Here is a 20,454-nt window from a genome sequence, read left to right as displayed (position 1 = left end):
TCCGATTTGCAAACTCAGACTGATCTTCTGAGCCCATCTATCATGAATGGCACCATGATTATATTTAGCAAGTTAGTATGAACTACTGAAAAGGCATTACTGAATGATTTATTTTTGTTTTTGCATTATGCATGGCTACAATGCCTATCATTTACCAAATAAGTATACTGTTGCCATGGCAACCAGATAAATCATTCAAATGGACACCAGCACACCATGAAAAGAAAAAATGGATTGGCAGTAAACTACACTTGCATGGAGAAACAATGATGCAATGTAGAACTAGAGGACAAATATGTGGTGACACAACATTTGCTCCTGCGACAGTAACTCCGGTTCTATTTTCTCCAAGGACTTAGGGTTAGAATTGTGATAGGGCTCTAGGTTTGGTTTGATGTGAGGATTAGGATTAAGGTTAAGAGTTATGTTTGTGGGTAGAATTTATGTTTGGCTTAGTGCGCAGATAGAGTATTTCGCGGGAGCAATTGTCGCAGGAGCAAATGTCACGGGAACAAATTTGTTGTGTATGAATTTTGATACTCTTCATTCATTGTAACCCTCTTCCATTCCCATCATGCCAACTTGTAAAAAGTTATTTTACAAATTTTCGATCATTTATTGTTGTTTGGCTTACACTGAGATTTGGGTCAAATCTGCAAACTAAATGATTTAAATTCATAGAGAATAAAACTACGAGGCAGTTCTTGCTACCTTAAATAAAAAGATAATTTTCTAACTGAATCCAACTTCCCCCTTCACATCCTAACCCAACTAATTAAGTATTTGGAATATAATATATCGTCAAATTCATCCTTTCCACTCTTCCCTTTGGCTGATCTCATTTTCGACCGAGTGAGGTTGCTGCCATAGCAATCAAATTCTTCCATTAAGGCCTGTCTCATGGACGATGACACCCTTTCCTTCTCACCCCTCTCATAATACCCTCTTTCTTGGTATCACCCCTAGTATTTTTTAACGACCAAACCCTGATTACAAAACTCAGGACAAACCAAAAATGAAGAAACATACATACACCATCAACAACACAAAGATGATAGTAATCCTGCAGATCCCAATGGGCAAACTACTTTTACTTCGGTCCTCGTTCCACAAAAAAGAAAAAAATCATCACATATTATAAATAACAAGGTAACAGATTAAAAAAAAAAAAAGTTGAGGGGATCTGTAGATGTGCGAGAGAGCAGAAGGAAGAAGAAGAAGAAAAAGAAGACATGTGGATCTTATTCAAAAAGTAAATGACCATTATTGTAAAGACGCGTCATCTTTGGCAGATTCACAGTTCCGTTTCCCTGCCGGCGGTGGGAATGATTAAGTGGCATATTTTCTTGGGACTCGCGTCAACATCTGGAGGGGGTGCGCTTTGTCTGAAAGGGACAATGCTTGTTTGTGCACTAATGGTGTGCAGAAAACGGACGAGGCATTCAACTTTTGTCTGCAGGAAGAATCCGGCTCCAAAATGTCAAGTGTGACTCGAATGGAGATGCCACACAGCGCAGCATCCACGAGGGCAATCGGGCTTTATGCTAACGGAGACTAGTGTCAATCACACATAGGATATGGAGGTTTTTGTTTGTATTTTATAGACATAGAGGGCACCACTTACCAGCGAAATTGAAGCAAAATAAAGTGTTAATATAGTGGATTATTTGTTTTTTTTTATAAACATAAAAGGCATTGTTTACAAGCATAATTTTCAAAGCTTCCGTATGCTGGATTTTTTGATTTCATGAATCTGATTTTCATTATACAGCTTGGTCAGCAAAGTTGAACAGTTTCTCAAAATAAGCCAGCATTGATAAAGTTAAAGAGTGTCTTTAATCCTTTGTGTGCTTTGAGTGTAGATGGCTAAGAAAAACCCATAGCACTGCACACACGGGCCAAAGTCCCTGGCATGGAAAGCAACTTAACACTCATCTCTCAACTCAGAATGAGACACAGAAACAACAAACAAACAAACACAACATAGCAACTGATTGACAAATTGCCCTACATCAACGTAAATAAGCACTGAATTGATCAGTGTTTTAGTAGTAGCCATGATAAAAAAAATCATGGGCGTACATACTCGAGCAGGATTCGAACCTACGACCTCCTGATCACCGGACAGGCGTCATCTCCACTAGACCAGCGAGCTTTCACCCGACAGCAAGTGTTGGTTCTAATCCTTATAGCATGCATAGCATGATTTTTTTATCATGGCTACTACTAAAACACTGATCAATTCAGTGCTTATTTACGTCGATGTAGGGCAATTTGTCAATCAGTTGCAATGAAAACATCTCGACGGAAGAATTTCATGAATTTGAAACACACCATAACTGTTATGAAACTCTTCTCAACAAAATGAGGAAAGAGGTTGCAAATAGACCCCATTCACATCAAATGTTAATCCTGTTCACTATATTCAGTGCAATCCCTGAGGTCTTCAGGTTGTGAATGGGTCACATCCTGTCACCTCCTGATAAAGATCATGTCTGGCTTGACTTGGGTGGGATCCAAAGAAGCACGACTATAATGTGACATGTTTCACAAAATAATAATGTTCCCCCCAAAACTAGATTATAGCCCTGTTTCACTAACATGGGAAACTACATCAAGTCAAACATTGAACCAAAAGTTGGGACAGATTCCAATCAGATCTATTTGGGAAGGATAGATAGACATTCAAGATGTATTCTTGAACGTGGCAACGAGGGCAGAAGTCTTGTTCCCTAATGGCTTTAATAGCGGGACAGTTCCTAACTCCTAAGTACTGACTGGTCCCCAAATTGCCCCTAAGATCAGTTGAATTGAACTCAAGATTGACTCTAAAGCTTTGACAGTGAAACAGCCCCCAGTAAGCTCACCTCCCAGTCCTTGTGAATCGGTTCCTTGAAGAAGTCCTCGATCAACTCCAGCTCCTCGTTCTCCTCATTGTCCCGCACGACAACAAAGCCCGCCTCACTCGGCGACACCTCCTTGCCGTAGACCTCCGGCGACCACTGAAGAAAGAAGGCATACAGGTTGTCCGCCCTACAGAAGTGGGGGAGGATGTGTGTGTGTGTGGGGGGGGGGGGCAGGGTAGCAATACGGAAGTCAAAAGAAAACGGAGAAGGAAATGAGGAGAGAGGGAAAAATGGGGAGGAATGAGCAGAATAAGTACGAAGTAGAATGTGAGAGTTTGAGGGGTAAAGAAAAAGGGGGGGGGAGAGAGATGGGAAAAGAGGAGTGAGAGATGGATGGAGAAGGAGAAAGAAAAGACAGACAGATGAGAAATGAAAAGATATGAGAAGAGATAGATAGACAGAAAGACAGACAGACAGATGTGAGAGAAAACAAGACAGAGAGACAAATGGAGAGAGAGAAGAAGGGAAAATGGAAAAGAAGAAGTGATGTATGGGAGGCAGAGTGGGTCAATTGGAAAATTAGGAAAGGAAGAGGGAAGAAAGATAGAGAGATGAATCAGAGTTTGAGATTGAAACGAAGGGGAGAGATGATACAAGCACAGATGGGGGATGGGAGATGGAGCATGGGATTACATAGCGTACGAAGAGAGGAACAGACGAGGGAACAGCAACAGATGAATGGGAGATGGTGAGGAAGAGAGTGGGGGAGGGAGAGGGAGAACGGGAGATGGGGGGGGGGGGGTAGGGTGAGGAGGAGAAAAAGGAAAGTCTCAATTTAGATTTACACTTGTATGGTATGAATGTGATGGTTGCCCGGGTAACCATGATTGCACACTGGCGGGAGCAGTTGTAGCAATCATGATTAGGAGCGGCGAGTGTCGTGTGTGAGTGCCAAAACAGAAAACGAAGGATTCGTTGGGGGAGAAGTCGCGGCAAAGGCGAAGGATTCCTGCGGCGGGATTTCAATCTCCGGCCAGACGATTCTCTGTCGCAGCGGCGCAGAGTCGACACATTAGGAGGCACTAATGACTCTTGATTCGCTCTCGGAGTGATTTGTCCTTCGACAACTCGCCCGCTTTTCCTCCTGCATAGCCAGACAAGGAGTGGGCGTCCAGGTGTACCTGTGTGTGTGTGTGTGTGTGTGTACATTGTGTGTGTGTGTGTGTGTGTGTGTGTGTGTGTGTGTGTGTGTGTGTATGTGTTCATGTGACTGTGCAATATTGACACAGGGTCGTTACATCTCGAGCTAGCCACAAGTAGATAGAAGAGAGGTTTGCATTCATGAATTCAAGACCGTGGCAACATAGCAACACTTCATCCGCAGCAGAGTGGATAATTCACAATCATGAGAGCGTCTGGGTCTGTATGTAGCTTGCAAATTGACTCTCTATTATGCTCTCTGATAATCGACAGTCTGTTTCACTTCATATTACACTACTCCAACTTCCCCCAGGAATCAAAAGATTCGGCCTAAAAACAAGATAACATGTATGACTTCTTCTCAACCACAACCAAAGTCATCAGAGCATGATAACACTCCACACAGAAAGATTTTTAGTTGAAGCAGGCTTTATAGTGTATGTACCCGATATGTACTGTATAGCTGCAAGGGCGGATCCAGGAATTCTGTAAAGGGGGGGGGGGGGGGGGCGCAACTAATATTTCTGGTGCCACTTCCGGGTTTCATTTCATTTTTTTTTCTTTTTATTTCTTTTATTTTTAACGAAAAATAAAGGGGGGCGTGCACCGGTTGCGCCCCCCCTCTGGATCCGCCACTGAGCTGTTATTTTTGCGTACAGATATTTTCGCAAATGAGCAGATCACGGACATTTTCGCAATATATTAATTTCGCGAGTTGACACAGAGGGGATTGTATAGTGCACTGACAACCCAGCGCATGGCGACATTTTTGTGTGTTGTAAAATTCGCAATTGATTCTTGAAATGCTCTAAAATCAAACCCTAGCAAAAATAACAGCTTATACAGTTCAAGTATATAAGTACATGTCTGTACGATTGTATGTATGCATAACGTATGTATTGTATGTACATGTATGAATGTATTGTATAAAAGTGCAAAATTTGTTTGTATTTATGTTTGTTAATTGCACACAGACACACACACACACACACACACAAGGTATAGTTAATGTCATGAAAAGCATTTACGGAATTGTGCTTTTTCCCTTCTTCATAAACATGAACGTTTTATTACTTTTTTGTAAGATGTTGCTTTGTTGTCAGTTTTGCCCTGCTCGAATATATTTGTCATGTTCATAAAGCAATACCGTGCAACTCTCGTCCATACCACTTTCACTTGGTGTTGAGCAGTGCTGCATCATGTTCAAGGACAAGTTCACCTTCACTAACATAAGGATTGAGAGAATGTAGCAATATTAGTAGAACACATCATTGAAGGTTTGAGGAAAATCGGACAATCCGTTCAAAAGTTATGAATTTTTAAAGTTTTTGTGCAGTCACCGCTGGATGAGAAGACTACTGCAGTGTATGATGTCACATGCGTACAACAATATCAGGAAAATGTAAAGAGAATTTCACAAAACTTCATCTTTTGAAAAAAGTACACATTCACTTGACTCGTTCTAATACAGACATATGTTATGGGTAATATTATTCCCATTGCCTTTAGAAAGAGGCAAGTCAAGAGCTCTTTTATTATGCGAAAAAAGTGAAAATATGTTGAATTTTCTTTATATTTTCTTTATACTGTTGTACTCATATGACATCACTAGCCTTAGTAGTCTCCTCATCCAGCGGTTCCAACACAAAAGTTGTAAAAATTCAAAACTTTTGCATCGATTGTCCAATTTTCCTCAAACTTTCACTGATGTGTTCTACTAATATTGCTGCATTCTCTCATTCCTTACATGTATGTTATAATAATGCAGGTGAACTTGTCCTTTAAGTTTCTTTGCGTGTTATCACAGCGTGTTACTCTATCCATGCTCTGTTATTGGAAGCAACACTGTTTTGATTCAAATGGGGCCTTGGAGGTAAACAAAGCTTTGCCGCTGAAACAGTCAACCAGGACAAAAAACACTGAAAAAAAAAAATGATACATCAAATAAATTGGGACAAACTCCCCGATGGATATCTCGGCAGTACCCTAGAACAGCGATCATAAACAGACAAGTCTGCTCGCAAAATTTAGAGGATTCCACGTGCACGGTTGGTCGACGGCATTAATCATCCTCTAATGCATTTGACAATCTGTGGATGATGACCTTGATTGACAAAGATTCCATGTACCTGCTTGCGGGCAATGACACCGTCTGTTTGTCTGTCTGTCTGTTCGTCCGTCTCGCAAAACTAGCAGCAGCGATGTTTTCTGCCAATTTCTCTACTCCATCTCTCTCCCTCCCACTCAAGAATTATTGGCTCAAAAGACTGATTCTGAGTGGGGTCCAGATTGAAGATGCTATATTGGGAAAGCTATAAAATTTTTGCAGCAGCACCGCAGGCAATCAATGTCTGCTACAAAAAAAAACACATCACTGATGCGCCTCTGTCCTATAAAATGTGTTGTAAAAACAATATTCTAGAACTCGTTTACAAACAAACAAACCTACAGTTTGCTTCATCATGAAATGTTTGAAATACAAAGTTGTCAAAAACTGATTTTCTCCTTTTTTTAATGTGTATGACTGAATTGTAGAGACTTAATTTGTCCAAAGTGTGTATTTGTACTGTAAACATCAATATTTCCATGCGATTAGTTTCTCGCACTGAGAAAAGCACATATTCACGTGGGTTCACGAATTCATGCTGCGCAATTGTCAACCCATATGAAAATGTGCAGAGAATATTGTGAAGATATATATTTTTTTTTTTTGGGGGGGGGGGTTAGAATTCGCACTAGCCAAAATTAACACAAAATACACGAAAATGAATGTATTGCAAAAATTTCCGCATTTACTGTATTTGACCTGTCCCACTGAATATCTAAAAAAAAAAAAAGCTATCACAACTATTGGTATGCAGGCCAGCAACCAGTGAAACAGTTGAGAAAAATCAACTTAGCAGTTTAGATGCAGTCAAGAACAATATTGCACAAAGGACATAAGGTATTCAAACACTATAGCTCCATTTAGAACATTATCATGTTGTATATAGCTACATGCTTTCAAAAAAAGATCAAGAATTTCCAATTTCAAAACATTTCTTGGTATCCAAAATTTGGACAGACAGCAGGTAAGATTGTAGACTTTTCGTCTACTGGCAAACCACAATTCATTTATATCTAATTCTATATTGCACAAGGTGCATCATCACAAAAGCCGTAAAATGCCCAAAAAATATCTTGGGGTTTTTGGGCAGTTCAATGCGAATTTGTCAGATGCTAAGCTTTATATTGATATATAATTTGCCCTATGCCATTACAAGGAAATATTCCCCCCCCCCCCAAAAAAAAAAAAAAAAAAAAATTAAAAGTAAGGGAATTGTACAGATTATATTGCCAATAAAGGCTTTACACAGATTTTTTTTTTCCCTTTTGTGATCTCTGAATTAATACAGGTAACATGATGATGCACTACATATATCTATATTCATATCTCTGTATTTCTCTCGCACTTTTCCTCTCTTTAAACATTGCACATAAAAAAGTAAGAAAGAGATTTTGACCTTTTTTTTATCTACCAAGATTGTCCTTAATAAAAGCAAGAGACTATTAAGCAAAGGCGTGAAGATATAAGGTATGAATATTCTTCAATTTGTCTCCCTCTATACAAATGAAGTTTCTAAGATCGTAACATTTTTTTCTGACATGTTTTTAAAAAATGCAGTTCTATCAGCATAACTCTCAGACTACTCGAGTATTGTTAAAGCATGTAAAACTGTCAATTCCATAACTCTCAGACCTTTGCTTTGTTAAAGCATGGGAAACAATAAATTCCACAACTCCCTAATTTCAGGTCCAATTTTGAAGAATCACCCACATTTTGTTTAGTTTTACAGTTTTTGATTATGCAGCATAAAGACAATGTGAGATTGCACTTGAAAAAGGCCGAGAACAGATTGTTATCAAAATAAAAAGATGATGACATGTCATTACAGCAAAATAGGAAAGTGGATACAAATCAGCCTCTATCAATATCTTTAAATCACTGTTGGACAACACATTTGTATCTAATATAGACATTGTCATAATACGTTTAACCTCAGTAGTTTATGTACTGACAGAGTAAAAAAAAAACCCAAAAGTCCACAGTCAATGGCTTGCTGTCAATTTTCCGCAAATAAGGAAGGGGTACAGTCCCTTTATGCAAAGCAAAGTAGCAAATATTCAACTCACTTGACCCGGGGAATGGCAAACCAGTACTCAGGAACCTTGTTCTTCCTAGCCCGCTGGTCCTGGACGGTGGAAAAGGTCCGCTGCATGGGCCTCTTGGTCCGCAGACACAGGTAGAGGGGCGGGTCCTCGTACGATTTGGCCCGCTTCGGAAGGAGCTCTGTGGCATTAAAAAAGATAATAATAATAATCAACATCAACCACTTCACAGTCAATGTTATGCAATGTCTATGTAATTGCCAAGTATATACTGTGTGCAACACAATGGAATATTTTAAGCTGACTGTAAAGGTATCTCTACGATAAAGTGTTAGCAAAGCATCATACAAACCCCTATATAGCACATCATTGTAAGATGTGAAACTATGGGCAACGGATGGCACCATATTAAGAAAACATGTGTGTCTTTCATTGCTATTTCTCTAGTATTTTTGAGCAACATTTCCACTAGGAATGAACATCTCCACAATTAAAATAAAAATAACCAAAAAACTATGAACTTGGAGCATGAATGTGGTTGATGAAACATTTGACGTCACAAGAACAGACAACATCAGTCATGAATCTGCCGAACTTTCTGCAGCTGGTAGTGATGTATGATTTAGATGATGAGAAAGTATATAATTCCATCTACATTTCATTCACAAATGCACATGATGTGATTTGACTGTTCAGACTTGTGCGGGACCCCTCAGATGCACCCAGTGGTTTCAATGTAAGAAATACCCTGCAGCAGTCTATGAGTTTCGAATAAAAACAATAAACAAAATCCCACAATGTAACAGAACTGTTGATGGGTTGAAAGGGGGAAGGAGTTCTAAATGAATGCCCCCTCCCCACCTTTTAATACAATATCATGCAGCCACAAGCCCTGTTTATGGATCAATGCCAGTGTGCTACATTGTAAATGCACAGAAATGCTCACAGCTTCTGCCTGTATAATGCCTTGTGATGCATCCTATTTCTCCCTTCTCTTTCCTTTTGTTTTTCTCTTTTTTTCTTCTCCCTAAATCTGCTAATCAGTGTTAGCATTTTGCTCTTTCCTTTTGTTTTTCTCTTTTTTTCTTCTCCCTAAATCTGCTAATCAGTGTTAGAATTTTGCTCAGGATAAATCCTTTTGTCGGGTTGACTATCCTTGGAATATCATCAAGAGCTGTAATATTCATGTTAACTCTATTACAATGGAGAATGCATGTATTGTACCTAATCTGGTCTGCTAATCTAAACTGAGTAGAGGTCACCTTTACAATTGTTTACATCACAGTGCAGGATGTAAAATTCTTGATGAGCTTTACAGTGAGTCTCCTTCAGTTAGTCCTGCCACAAAATCCTTGGATGTAAACAGAAGTTTGTAAAAACTTTTTGAGAAAAAACCTTTGATACAGAATGCTTTGAATGGACAAGAAATAATGATATTGATAATAATAATGATAATGATGACGATGATAATACTACTACTACTACTACTACTACTACTACTAATGATAATAATAATAATAATAATAATAATAATAATAATAATAATAATAATAATAATAATAATAACAATAATAATAATAATAATAATAATAATAATGTCTCTTGATGGAACAATTTGCTCACATCCATGCAGCCAAACACACATTCATCTTTAAAAGGGAACTTTAGATTTTTGCGACACTGACGTTGAGGGGAAAAAAAAACCCTTGTTCTGCGTGTGCGCAAGACCGCTTATCAAAATAGATATCGCGTCCTCTGAGTTTTCACAATGATTCTGGGTCATTGGAGCATCCGCTAAAATTCACTATGCAGAGAGTTACTTGACACAATGATCATATGGAGGTGCCATTTCATTTTGTGTAGGCTGCGTCCTCGCGTAATCTAAAGCTACTTTGCAACACGACGCAGGGAGAGTAGCTACAGAACGGCCAATGCAATCAGCATCTTAAATGTCCACGTTGCAAACGTACAGCTCCCTTATATCACATGCAGTATAGGTGCCAATTCCTATTCAGACGGTGTTGTCCGACCCTGGGAACTAAAGACAAGAAAAAGGGATTCCTAGACCGCACCGCTTGATGACAACACAAGACATCAGCTCCCTAGGATAGGCCACACAAGAGAGACGACGATGATCACATTGCGAGGTTTTACTCGATACCATGCTTCTTACTCGATACCATGCTTCTCACTTGATACCATGCTTCTTACTCAATACCATGCTTGTTACTCGATACCGTGCTTGAGCAATTCATAATGGTAACACTCTTATAAAGACTCTGTGATTACTACTACTGGCATACATGTAGAGTTGTACAAGACATAATACCATGTTACTGCTTTCTTGAACAAAACCTTTTATAGAAACATGTAATCTGTCATCTTTGACATATCTCTCTATCTCTCTCTTTGTTTGTTTTTTACTCCTACCAGCACAAAAATTGACAGACATGTCCTCTTTCAAAATCCTCTTGTACAATAAAAATGTGAGGGTAAACAACTGAGATTCAAACAAATCACGTACAAACCGCAAACTACCGGTAGTATTCCAAAAGGTACGGAGAACGGGTGGTGCAGCAGAAAAAAAAAAGAAGAAATATATATGATTATAAAACAAAAACCAAAGATGCACATCATGTGGTTTTCAAGACGGCTGAAAATGTCCTTCCTGCCTATCCACACAGCTGTAGGTCCTTGATTTAGGAGGGAGGATACAGCACTGCTCTCTCACAAACCTCTGGACACATTAGCCCAAACAAAAGAATGGAATACCTGTACTTGTGAGAATGGAGAATGTGCAGCAAAAAACCAACTCATACGCTTCTCTGCACCGAAATCAGATCACGAGGTGGAGGCGTTGAACAAGAAACGCTTGGCATAAAGCAGTATTTTTCAGCAAACTGCCGAGGCCGTCGTTAATGAAATCCACACAGTATTTAATCTCCCTAACGTTGGCTGAATCCGGCGAGGATTTTCACGGCAATCCTTCTGGACGGCAAAGGGCTAGAGCGACATCCCAGAAACCGACGAAGCCAGATTTCGCAAACATCCTGGTAGCTCATTGTATCATGTTTGGAATTCAAGAAGAAAAAAAAAAGAGAAAAACAAAGAGACAAGATGAGCTGAATATCAATGCCGTATCAGTTTACGCTGAAATCTGGCTCAACGTCATCAAATATTGCCGCTCCCGCTAATTAAAAATTCTCGCTGCAGAGTGGCAGGTAATACCACTCTGTGACAGTAGTAGCTATTTTTTTTTTTTCTTTTTTGCTGGATTTCTTTTCATCTCCTTGAACTGAATAATTCTTTTTTTTTCCCTCACGGTTTCTTTGTTTTCATCAAGTCGAGCAAGACAAACCGGGGAGACAGCTGCACCGGCATCAGCTGGCAAATAACAAGATACAACGACACAATTGTGACACACTTTTGATGTAGCGAAACAATTGGAGCCATGTACCGGGAGTGTATGGTGGAAAAAAAAATTAAAGAAATTGGCATATTCAGGACACATACAATGTACATGGTCAATAACACATGAGCACACAATGGACATCTCTCTCTCTCTCTCTCTCTAAGAGTGCTTAATATTTGTCACTCTAGTAAATATTAATCTATCAGGGCTTGACGCTAACATTTTTTTTTCTTTGGTACCCCATTCAAGCCTATGAAATCTTAGAATCTGAAATTTTGGTGGCACAAAAGAAATGTAGTGGCCTAAAATAATGAGAAATATACAAAAATTCATTCTGAATTTTAGCTTCCTGTTCAGGCTATGAAAAGAGAGCCTTTCTGAAAATTTGGTGACCCGACATCAATTCATAGTGGCACTGAGTCAATGTCAGAGACATCTGCATCTCTATCTATCTAATACATGTATATCTTTCTATCTATCTATCTATCTATCTATCTATCTATCTATCTATCTATCTATTTTACCTGTCTTTTTATCTATTATATACTTATCTATGAAATATCTCTCTATCTCCACAAAGGTATACCAATTGATGATCACTCATCTCACTTCTCTCTTGAGACTGTCAGAGAAACCTGCATCTCTAGCTACCTATTCATCAATCTATCTTTCTATCTAATATCTCCTTGTCAAACTCACATATATTTCTCTAACTATCTCCAGGTATATCGATATAATCACTCCATCTTTATGTTTCTATTTAGACTGTCAACAGTGTCAGGAATACCTAAATCTCTATCTTTTCATTTATCTGTCTTTTCATTCATTATCTACTTATCTATCTAAGATATATTTCTCTAACTAACTCCAGGAAAGTATATCAATATAATCACTCATCTCATTTTTCTCTGGAGATTGTCAATTGTGCCAGTGTAAGAGATACCTGCATCTCTATTCATCTATCTCTCTATCTAATATCTTTCTGTCCAACTCATATATATTTCTCTAGCTATCTCCAGTAAGGTATATCAATATAATCACTCCATCTTTATGTTTCTCTTGAGGCTGTCAATAGTGCCGGGGACACCTGCATCACTATCTAAATCTATCTATCTACATGTATCTATTTATCTATCTATCTATCTCTTTATCTATTTAGATTTCTATCTAATATTTACTTATCCGACTCACATATATTTCTCTTGCTATCTCCAGGAAGTATACTAATATAATCACCTCATCTTATGTTTCTCTTAAAACTGCTCATGGTGTCAAGAACACCTGCACCTCTTTGCCATATTCCCACCAATTACATGCATGCATGTGTCTGAAATGAATATCTCATGCTTGGATAGAGAGAAACAGAGTGAGAGAATGAGAGAAAGAGAGAGAGAGAGAGAGACTATGAGAGGGAATAAATGTTTTGCAAATTTCCTGCTTGACACTGCATCGAGAGATTTCTATTATGTCTGGACACTGCCCTCGTCCTTGTTCGATACCGTGATTGGAGGCAAATGCTGCATTGAAAAGCCATCGATCTCCTGTGGAGTGCTATGAAAGAGCTTGACTTGGTGCATTCCTTTACGATTTGCTCGGCCAGATGGGAAAACAAGCTATTAAAACAAGTTCTACAACATTCAACACTGTCTTTGTCACATGACTGAGAAACAAATTAAAGAACCAATCTGAAGGCAAGGGGCTCATGGGAAATTAGTCTACAAAAACAGACTTCATAATCCCACCTCACATAGGATGTGATGAAGGTTCAAGGTAGTTTAAATCTGCATATCTAGGCAATCTACCTCCGCTGCAAAGTAGTGCAAAGTGCATCATCTCCATCAACATCACCATCATCATCATCATCATCTTCATCATTACCATCACCATCATCACTACCACCATCATCATCATCCTCATCATCTTCATCATCATCATCATCATTAGTATCATCATCATCAACTTCATCATCTTCATCATCCAAGCTAAAACACAGTATGATGTGAAGCTTCAAAGGCAGTTAGGATGTACTGTATGTATCGGGTGCTGCAAACTCCTGGATCAGCTTGTCTCTTATAGGCATCTAAGACTCTCTATCAGGCAAATACACTGAATGGATGCCTGCCTGTTCAGATCATGGGTTCTTTGCCCGAATGCCCATTTAAACAAATGGGAGAAGTATCTTAAATTGTATAAATGCCTCATCTCTATTAGAGCAATTTATCTACAAGTTAGTACATCTATCTGCATTGTACAGAAGAAGCCTGGCTGAATTGCTGCCCCAAGGAAATAATAGAGTTTACGCCTTTAAAGGCATAATTTACCATTTGCAGATGAAAGCATTAGTGCTTTAAAATAGTTCTAAAATGTGAGTTAGGGATAGAAACAACCACTGTCAAAATTTGAATCCGTATAATCGATGTTAAGTGTTGTTAAATACACAAAATGTGAACAATAGTTATAATAAAAATGTTTCCAGACTAAACCGTATACAGTTACGGTTTACTGAGAAAAACCCTGATATCTCCATATATTTTAGGTTTTATTGCAAATATTTCATATGGTAGGATGTTTTTGATACAACAGACCTACACATATGCATCAAATGTGATATCTTGAACATTTTTGAAATCACTGCTCCAAAAGGTAAACTGGACCTTTAAGGTACAACTGTGACTCCAGTGAAGGGGTAATAATATGTTTATAATAGAGCACCTCAAGCTCCACAACATAGGCGGCAAAAACTTTAAGAGAAAAGAAAAAAACAAACAAACTACAGCTGTATTCTACATGAAGTATGAAAGCTTTATCTAGAGTATTACTCTCCAGAAATCAAAGACTCCGCGGGAAGAGAGAAAATCCATTACAGAGCGATCTCCAATCGAAACTACTGTATATCATCTACTTCTGTGATTTTCTACAAGATGCTCATCAAAATTGAAGGTCGAAACAAAGCTTCATCTTTCTCCTCTTGCAGAGTAATCCAAACCAATCAAAGACAAAATGCCGCAGAAGGTGGTGAGTATCTTGGATCGACCTTTGCAATTCACATTATCCCCGATGACCAATCAAAGTTTAGGTCAGTTAGTGGTCAACAGTACTCAAGATCACACTTGCAAAGACTGCCGGGAATTCTGTGAAATAGATATTTTGCGCTAATCCGGCCAGCAGCAGTTTTCCTGGACAAAACACTCAATAAAGAGAGGGGAAAAAAGCATCTAAACTACCTCTTCTAGATCACTGCTAATAGCAAATCAAAAGTGACTGCTTCACTTGTTTTAGTTTCTTTTTTGTCTTTTTTTTCTTTCTTAATGTATACAGTTCAATGCTGTAAAACAAATATTTTGCCACTCCCAGCCAACTGCTTTTCCTGGACAAAACTCTTTAAAAAAAGGAGGAAAAAAGCATCTAAACCACCTCTAATTGAATTATTCAAAAGTGACCGTTTCACTCATTTTGTTGCTTTCACAATGTATACAGTACAATACAGTAAAGACAAATATTTCTGAAAAAGATATTTTGCCAATCTCCACCGAACAATTTTTCATGGACAAACACTCAATAAAAAGAGAGGAAAAAAGAATCTAAACTACCTCTTCTAGATCACTGCCAATATCAAATCAAAAAGGACTGTGTCGCTTGTTTTCTGCTTTCACAATGTATACAGTACAATACAGTGAAATAGATGTGTTGCTTGAAGGTTTAGATATTTTGCCACTATCCAGCCAACATGTTTTCCTGGACAAACCACTCAATGAAAAAGAGGGGAAAAGGCATCTAAACTACCTCTTCTAGATCACTGCCAGCGACCAATCAAAAGTGACAGTTTAACTTGTTTTGTTCTGTTTTGTTGCTTTTACAATGTAGACACTACAAGCAAAGAAATTACTCGAATGTGAATGCCAATTCCTTGTACAGATTTCAAAATCCCACATAAAAGCCCTTGTTTATTCTTTGAAATTCTGCACAGGCTCAAGTGATGATTGAAATGTAAAGTTCTCCCTTTAACCCGTTAAAGACTAGTCCCAAGTATAGTCGGGCATGTGTCCATAGAAAATGTGTGTTATAGCAAAATCTGCTCATCCTCAACGGGTTAAAGTTGCTTTCTATCCACTTGGTCCGGTAAATTCTGGCCTTTCTTCATTATTCATTGACATTTCCTCCTGTAAATTAAGCACTGAATTTGTTTAAATTTTTGTGTCCTCCATGAACAAATGTGGAATTACTGTACATCTTGGTCAAATGCACTTTACAGGAGAATATTGTGTAGTGAAGGCTGTAAAATAATAGTAACCTACAATATGCCATTGTTTTTGTATCATCAGTTGGAATCAGGCACTGTAGTCAATACAGTACTTTAAAGTTTGGGAAAAGCACAACTTTGACTTGGTGTTTCACATATGTGACAAATGCTAAATGAATATTTCGGTCATCATTAAAGTACATGTACATGTAAGTATTTGACTTAGAATTTTACTGCTTGGTTTTGGTAAATCACCTACAATTAAGTGAAATAATAGGTCTGATTTTTATAGTTTTCAAAGACTTCAGCTCTGGAATTTGCCTTAACCCGTTGAGTCCTGAGTATACTCGGGCAGGTGTCTATGGGAAATGCGTGTTGTAGCAAATTCAAACCATCATCAACGGGTTAAATTATTAAAGACACCAAGAAAGGACACTTGCGCAGTCATTTCAAGACATCACAGAAACCGTGGTCAAGATAGGTGGTGTGCTAGAAATGGCTATCTTGGTTTACCTGTACCACCATCATCAGCGAGCAGCTTCGCTGATAAACGGTGCATAAATGACAGAGTAACAATTAACGTTAACACAGCAATCCCCACAAACAGGCACTACGTAAATATCTATCGCCTACTGCTCATGCACAGCCCTAGTTTGGAAGATATGACATCAGTGTAGTGTAATACCGATAATGGAAAATTGTTTTTTGCTCTTGCTCTCCGCATCAAGTTAAGATTTCATGTCATAATCTATTTCTCACAAGAGACCATGTAAAAATACACGAGGAAAAAGCCTTAAAACTTGAACCTGTCACAATCTGTTTACTGTTTAAGCACCTGCACTACCAATGGAGCTGAAGCCACATCATGGCAGCATCATGTTGAACCTGTACCCGCCTCACCACTTTTTTGCATGCTGTCTGGTCTGAATAGATTAATTCACCAGCCTCCCGGAAGACAAGCAAAGGTACTGTACATGAAGAAGGATTTTTTTTTTCTTCTCCAAAGGATGTGCAATTATAAAATTAATTATTTAATAATATAATCTACTATTCTTACTCTCACAAGAGGACTATGGAGTCAGTCTAATAGCTACCTACACACTGTATGTCTTGCAGACAAAAGGAGCCAAAAAAAAAATGAAGAAAAAAGAAGCGAGGTACCTCTGTTCAATGCAAATGTCAAAACAAACTTTTTCTGACTTGGAAATTTGTGAGAAGAGAGTATATTCAGTACTCCCCATAGGCAGAGGTACATGTACACTGTAGCATGTACGTGTGGATTTTAAAAACTAATGTAAATGGCATTAAACATTCAACACACTTGAATTGATGCTTGAACAAAATTTCAATTTATCTTCAAACAGATTTCTGTCCCACCCACCTCTGAAGTTGGTTTTATTGTATTCCATCTCCCTGGCGGGTGGCTGGTTGACAGGAGCCCCCGCAGGCTTTGACGCAGAGCCACCATCAGTAGCGTCCTCAGCGGATGAAGCGTTGTCGTTGACCTCCCCATTTGGCTTCACGTCCGCAGCTTCCTCCTTCAGTGCCTCAGACTGGGGGTCCTCAAGGAGTTTGTCCTCTCCGGACAGCTGCCTTATTACATGCCCTTCCTCTTGGATCTCCCTCAAGGTCTCCTCGGAGTCCTCCTTGGTGTGGATGCATTCCTTGAGGTCGGGCACAAGGGAGCACTTCCGGCAGTCACTGACAAAGAGCCCCGAGGAGAAATCGACGAAATTCTGCTTGTCGGACGACTCTGCCTGATCCTCTGAGCTCGCGGGTGTGTCGCCATTGCTGCATTGTCCAGGACAGCCCTCTGCATTGTTCGTCCTATCATTGGCTTCGAGCACTTCACTGTCACTGTTTTTACCGGTTCTCACATGTGAGGTGTTCTCCTCCTTACCTTCATGTGCAGGAGCTGCCGAGTCCGATTCAGAAGAACCTGTCGTTTCCTTCTCCTGGCATGCATCTTCCATTTGCTCATCGCTACTATTGAGGAGCATCTCAATTTCCTGCAGTCGTTCGTCCATCTCCCTGTCTACTGGCTCCAAGGATTTCTCTGAGTCATCAGACCCTACCCTCTTCAGAGTCCTTCCATCCACATCCTCTTTCCCTTCCTCAACGTCACCCGTCTCCCCTTCACCACCATCATCACCGGCGACCTCGCCGTTCCTCTTTGGCGCCTTCATTGAGAGTTCGTTGGCGACGGTTTCGTCCGACACCCTCTTCATTCCCTGCTCCCCCTCCGTTGGGGACTGCAGTCTCTCGTACCCCAGGGACGTGGGTGAAGGGGGTTGGTCCTCCTCCCCACTCTGCTCCTTTTGGGAGTCACTCTGGGACTCCTCTGCGGCTATCCCCACATCTCCACCCTTTAAATTGTCCGTGGCAGCACATTCTCCTGTGTCGGCATTGTCAGCATGCGACTGCGCAACATCACTATCGTCAACATTTGGTTCACTTTTAGCATCGTCAGTTCTCTCTCCGTCTGTCCTGCCATCGCCCGCTGAGTTCGACAGGGACAGGGAGTTCAGAGTCTGAGTTGTGTCTTTGGAATGATTTTCTCTGTTGCCCTCAGAGGACTCGTCGCTGTAACCCTTCAACCGCTTCCTGATGTCCTGAGCAAGAATGATACCGTTCTTCCCTTCTGCGGATGAGTTGCTGGTCGTTTCCTCCTGGATGGAATCCTTGGCCCTCCGCTCCCCTTTCTCCGGGATGTACACAGGGCATGCAGGTTTCTCCTTCTCTTCCGTGCTATGATCGCAATGCATGGAAGAATAGTAGAAGGGCAGGAAAACAATATCATGTATTGTAATGGTAATGAATTGTTGTATAATTATAAAACCTTTACTCAAATTTTGCAATTGGATTATCAAAAACCTTTCCTGAGACATTTTACACAACAAAAAGAGGGGCAATGACTTGAGAACATTCATGATACACAATTTTTATCTTCTGTGAAAAAAAAAAAAAAATTACATTAAATGCTACCTTTATATTTCAAAAACATTATGTGCGTTTGGCTGATGTCTTCAACATCCAGTACACAGAAAAAAAAAAAAAACATGTCCTTCATATCACTGAACACAGAAGCCATTTTGCCAGGGCATTACCAGAAATAACTTTCAAACAAATGCATTCACATTCCTCTGCCTAGAGTTCTGCAAGATGAAACAACAAATGCGTGTCCATCCAGAGTTTGTTTTCTTCCTGACCTCTCATGTGACTTCTATAAAGAACAAAAAGCCCCAAACACCACAGAACACGGCTATCTTAGCCAAAACTATGAACATCGAGAATGCTAACCAATTGAACATCTGAAATTTTAAACACGTGTACCTTCTATCCAAATTCCAGTGTCAAACAACTTTGTGTAGGCTACACTCTTCTTTTTCTTTTTTAAAGAGTGTTGTTTTGCAGTTTCTTAACATTTGACCAGACAACAGAAAAGAGGACATTTTATTGTCAGAAATTATTGGGAGCAACTATAAAATAATGTTGACAATCTGGTCTGACAAATGTTATGATTTGTTATCGCAAATAAAGTAAGACAAATTATAAACCTCTAGAAAACATCGAGTGAACAGCAACGAAAAACAAGCCAATATCAACTACAGGGAAACTAAATGTTTGAAGACTTTATCATGGCTTTTCCAATGACACGTCTCGCACAGACATGCGCATGCTTACATTCAACAATAACTATATGGAAATCCCAATTGGTAAATCCCCAGTATGGATTCCCATATGTCCAAATATGACTGCCCAGCTCAAAATACACAAAAAGTAGGCCAAAATGAATTTCCCCTTTTCTACATGTACACTGTACTTAGTTTGAAAGACTAAGATCTAAGCTTTACTATGTAACTTGTTATAATTGGACTATCCTAAACCATTCAAACAGTGATTGAAATACACAAGAGTGTGTCAGGAGGTGCAGCTTTATAGAAAGGGAGAAAAGAGGATTTAAAGATTACGGTCACTCAGGTGTGCTCTGCATGAAGTAGCAATGAAAACACATTCTATTTCCCAGTGAGAGCAGGGCCTGTCAGAAAAGTATGGTCCTATGAAACTGCATATTTAGATCTCAATTTTTTCATTCTGTTTTAATTAGCAGCCAAATTTTGACAGTATGCAGAGAAAAGTTTATCGTCACTGGGGTGACAAGACAGTGTATCTCAAATTTTGGTGATAATGACTTTTTTTTTAATTAATAGTCAGATAATAAGTTAAGTGACACCCTGTCCAAATTCTAGCTGTTTTACCCCCCAAAATGAAGCCACTACGGCATGCCAGAGATAAGTCTATCCCATTTGATATTAGTGCTTTGGCTGCCATGTTTTTTTTTGCTCTCCAGAACATTTGACATTTTGTAGATACGAGGTCTTGTCACCCCAGTGACGTTATACTCTTTCACCTCTACCTGTACCAAAAACATGGTCCAGGAAAACTGCTAATATCTCAATTTTAATTTAGTTTCAAAAAGCAGCCAAATTTTGACAGTACATAGAGAAAAGATTACTCTTCCAGGTATTTAAGACAAATTCAAAAAAATTTGAGTTGGTCAACATGAATGACTAGTTGGTCCATTTACAGAGAATCCTAATCTACAA

At 39.2% G+C, this 20,454-nt stretch overlaps 1 protein-coding gene across 1 annotated transcript in view; it reads right to left on the bottom strand.

Annotated features, from left to right (window-relative positions):
* The window catches only part of LOC140239799 (oxidation resistance protein 1-like), a 58,561-nt gene that overhangs the window by 9,011 nt on the left and 29,096 nt on the right, over positions 1-20,454 (bottom strand). The window contains exons 6-8 of the mRNA XM_072319618.1: positions 17,229-18,595; positions 8,220-8,376; positions 2,868-3,033 (exon numbers count right to left, since the gene is read on the bottom strand). Of these exons, the coding sequence (XP_072175719.1) occupies positions 2,868-3,033; positions 8,220-8,376; positions 17,229-18,595 (1,690 nt within the window). The remainder of the gene's footprint in view (positions 1-2,867; positions 3,034-8,219; positions 8,377-17,228; positions 18,596-20,454) is intronic.

The sequence above is a fragment of the Diadema setosum genome, chromosome 16 (genome assembly GCF_964275005.1).
Source record: "Diadema setosum chromosome 16, eeDiaSeto1, whole genome shotgun sequence".
Taxonomy (NCBI): domain Eukaryota; kingdom Metazoa; phylum Echinodermata; class Echinoidea; order Diadematoida; family Diadematidae; genus Diadema; species Diadema setosum.
This window is presented reverse-complemented; position numbering and strand designations above follow the sequence as displayed.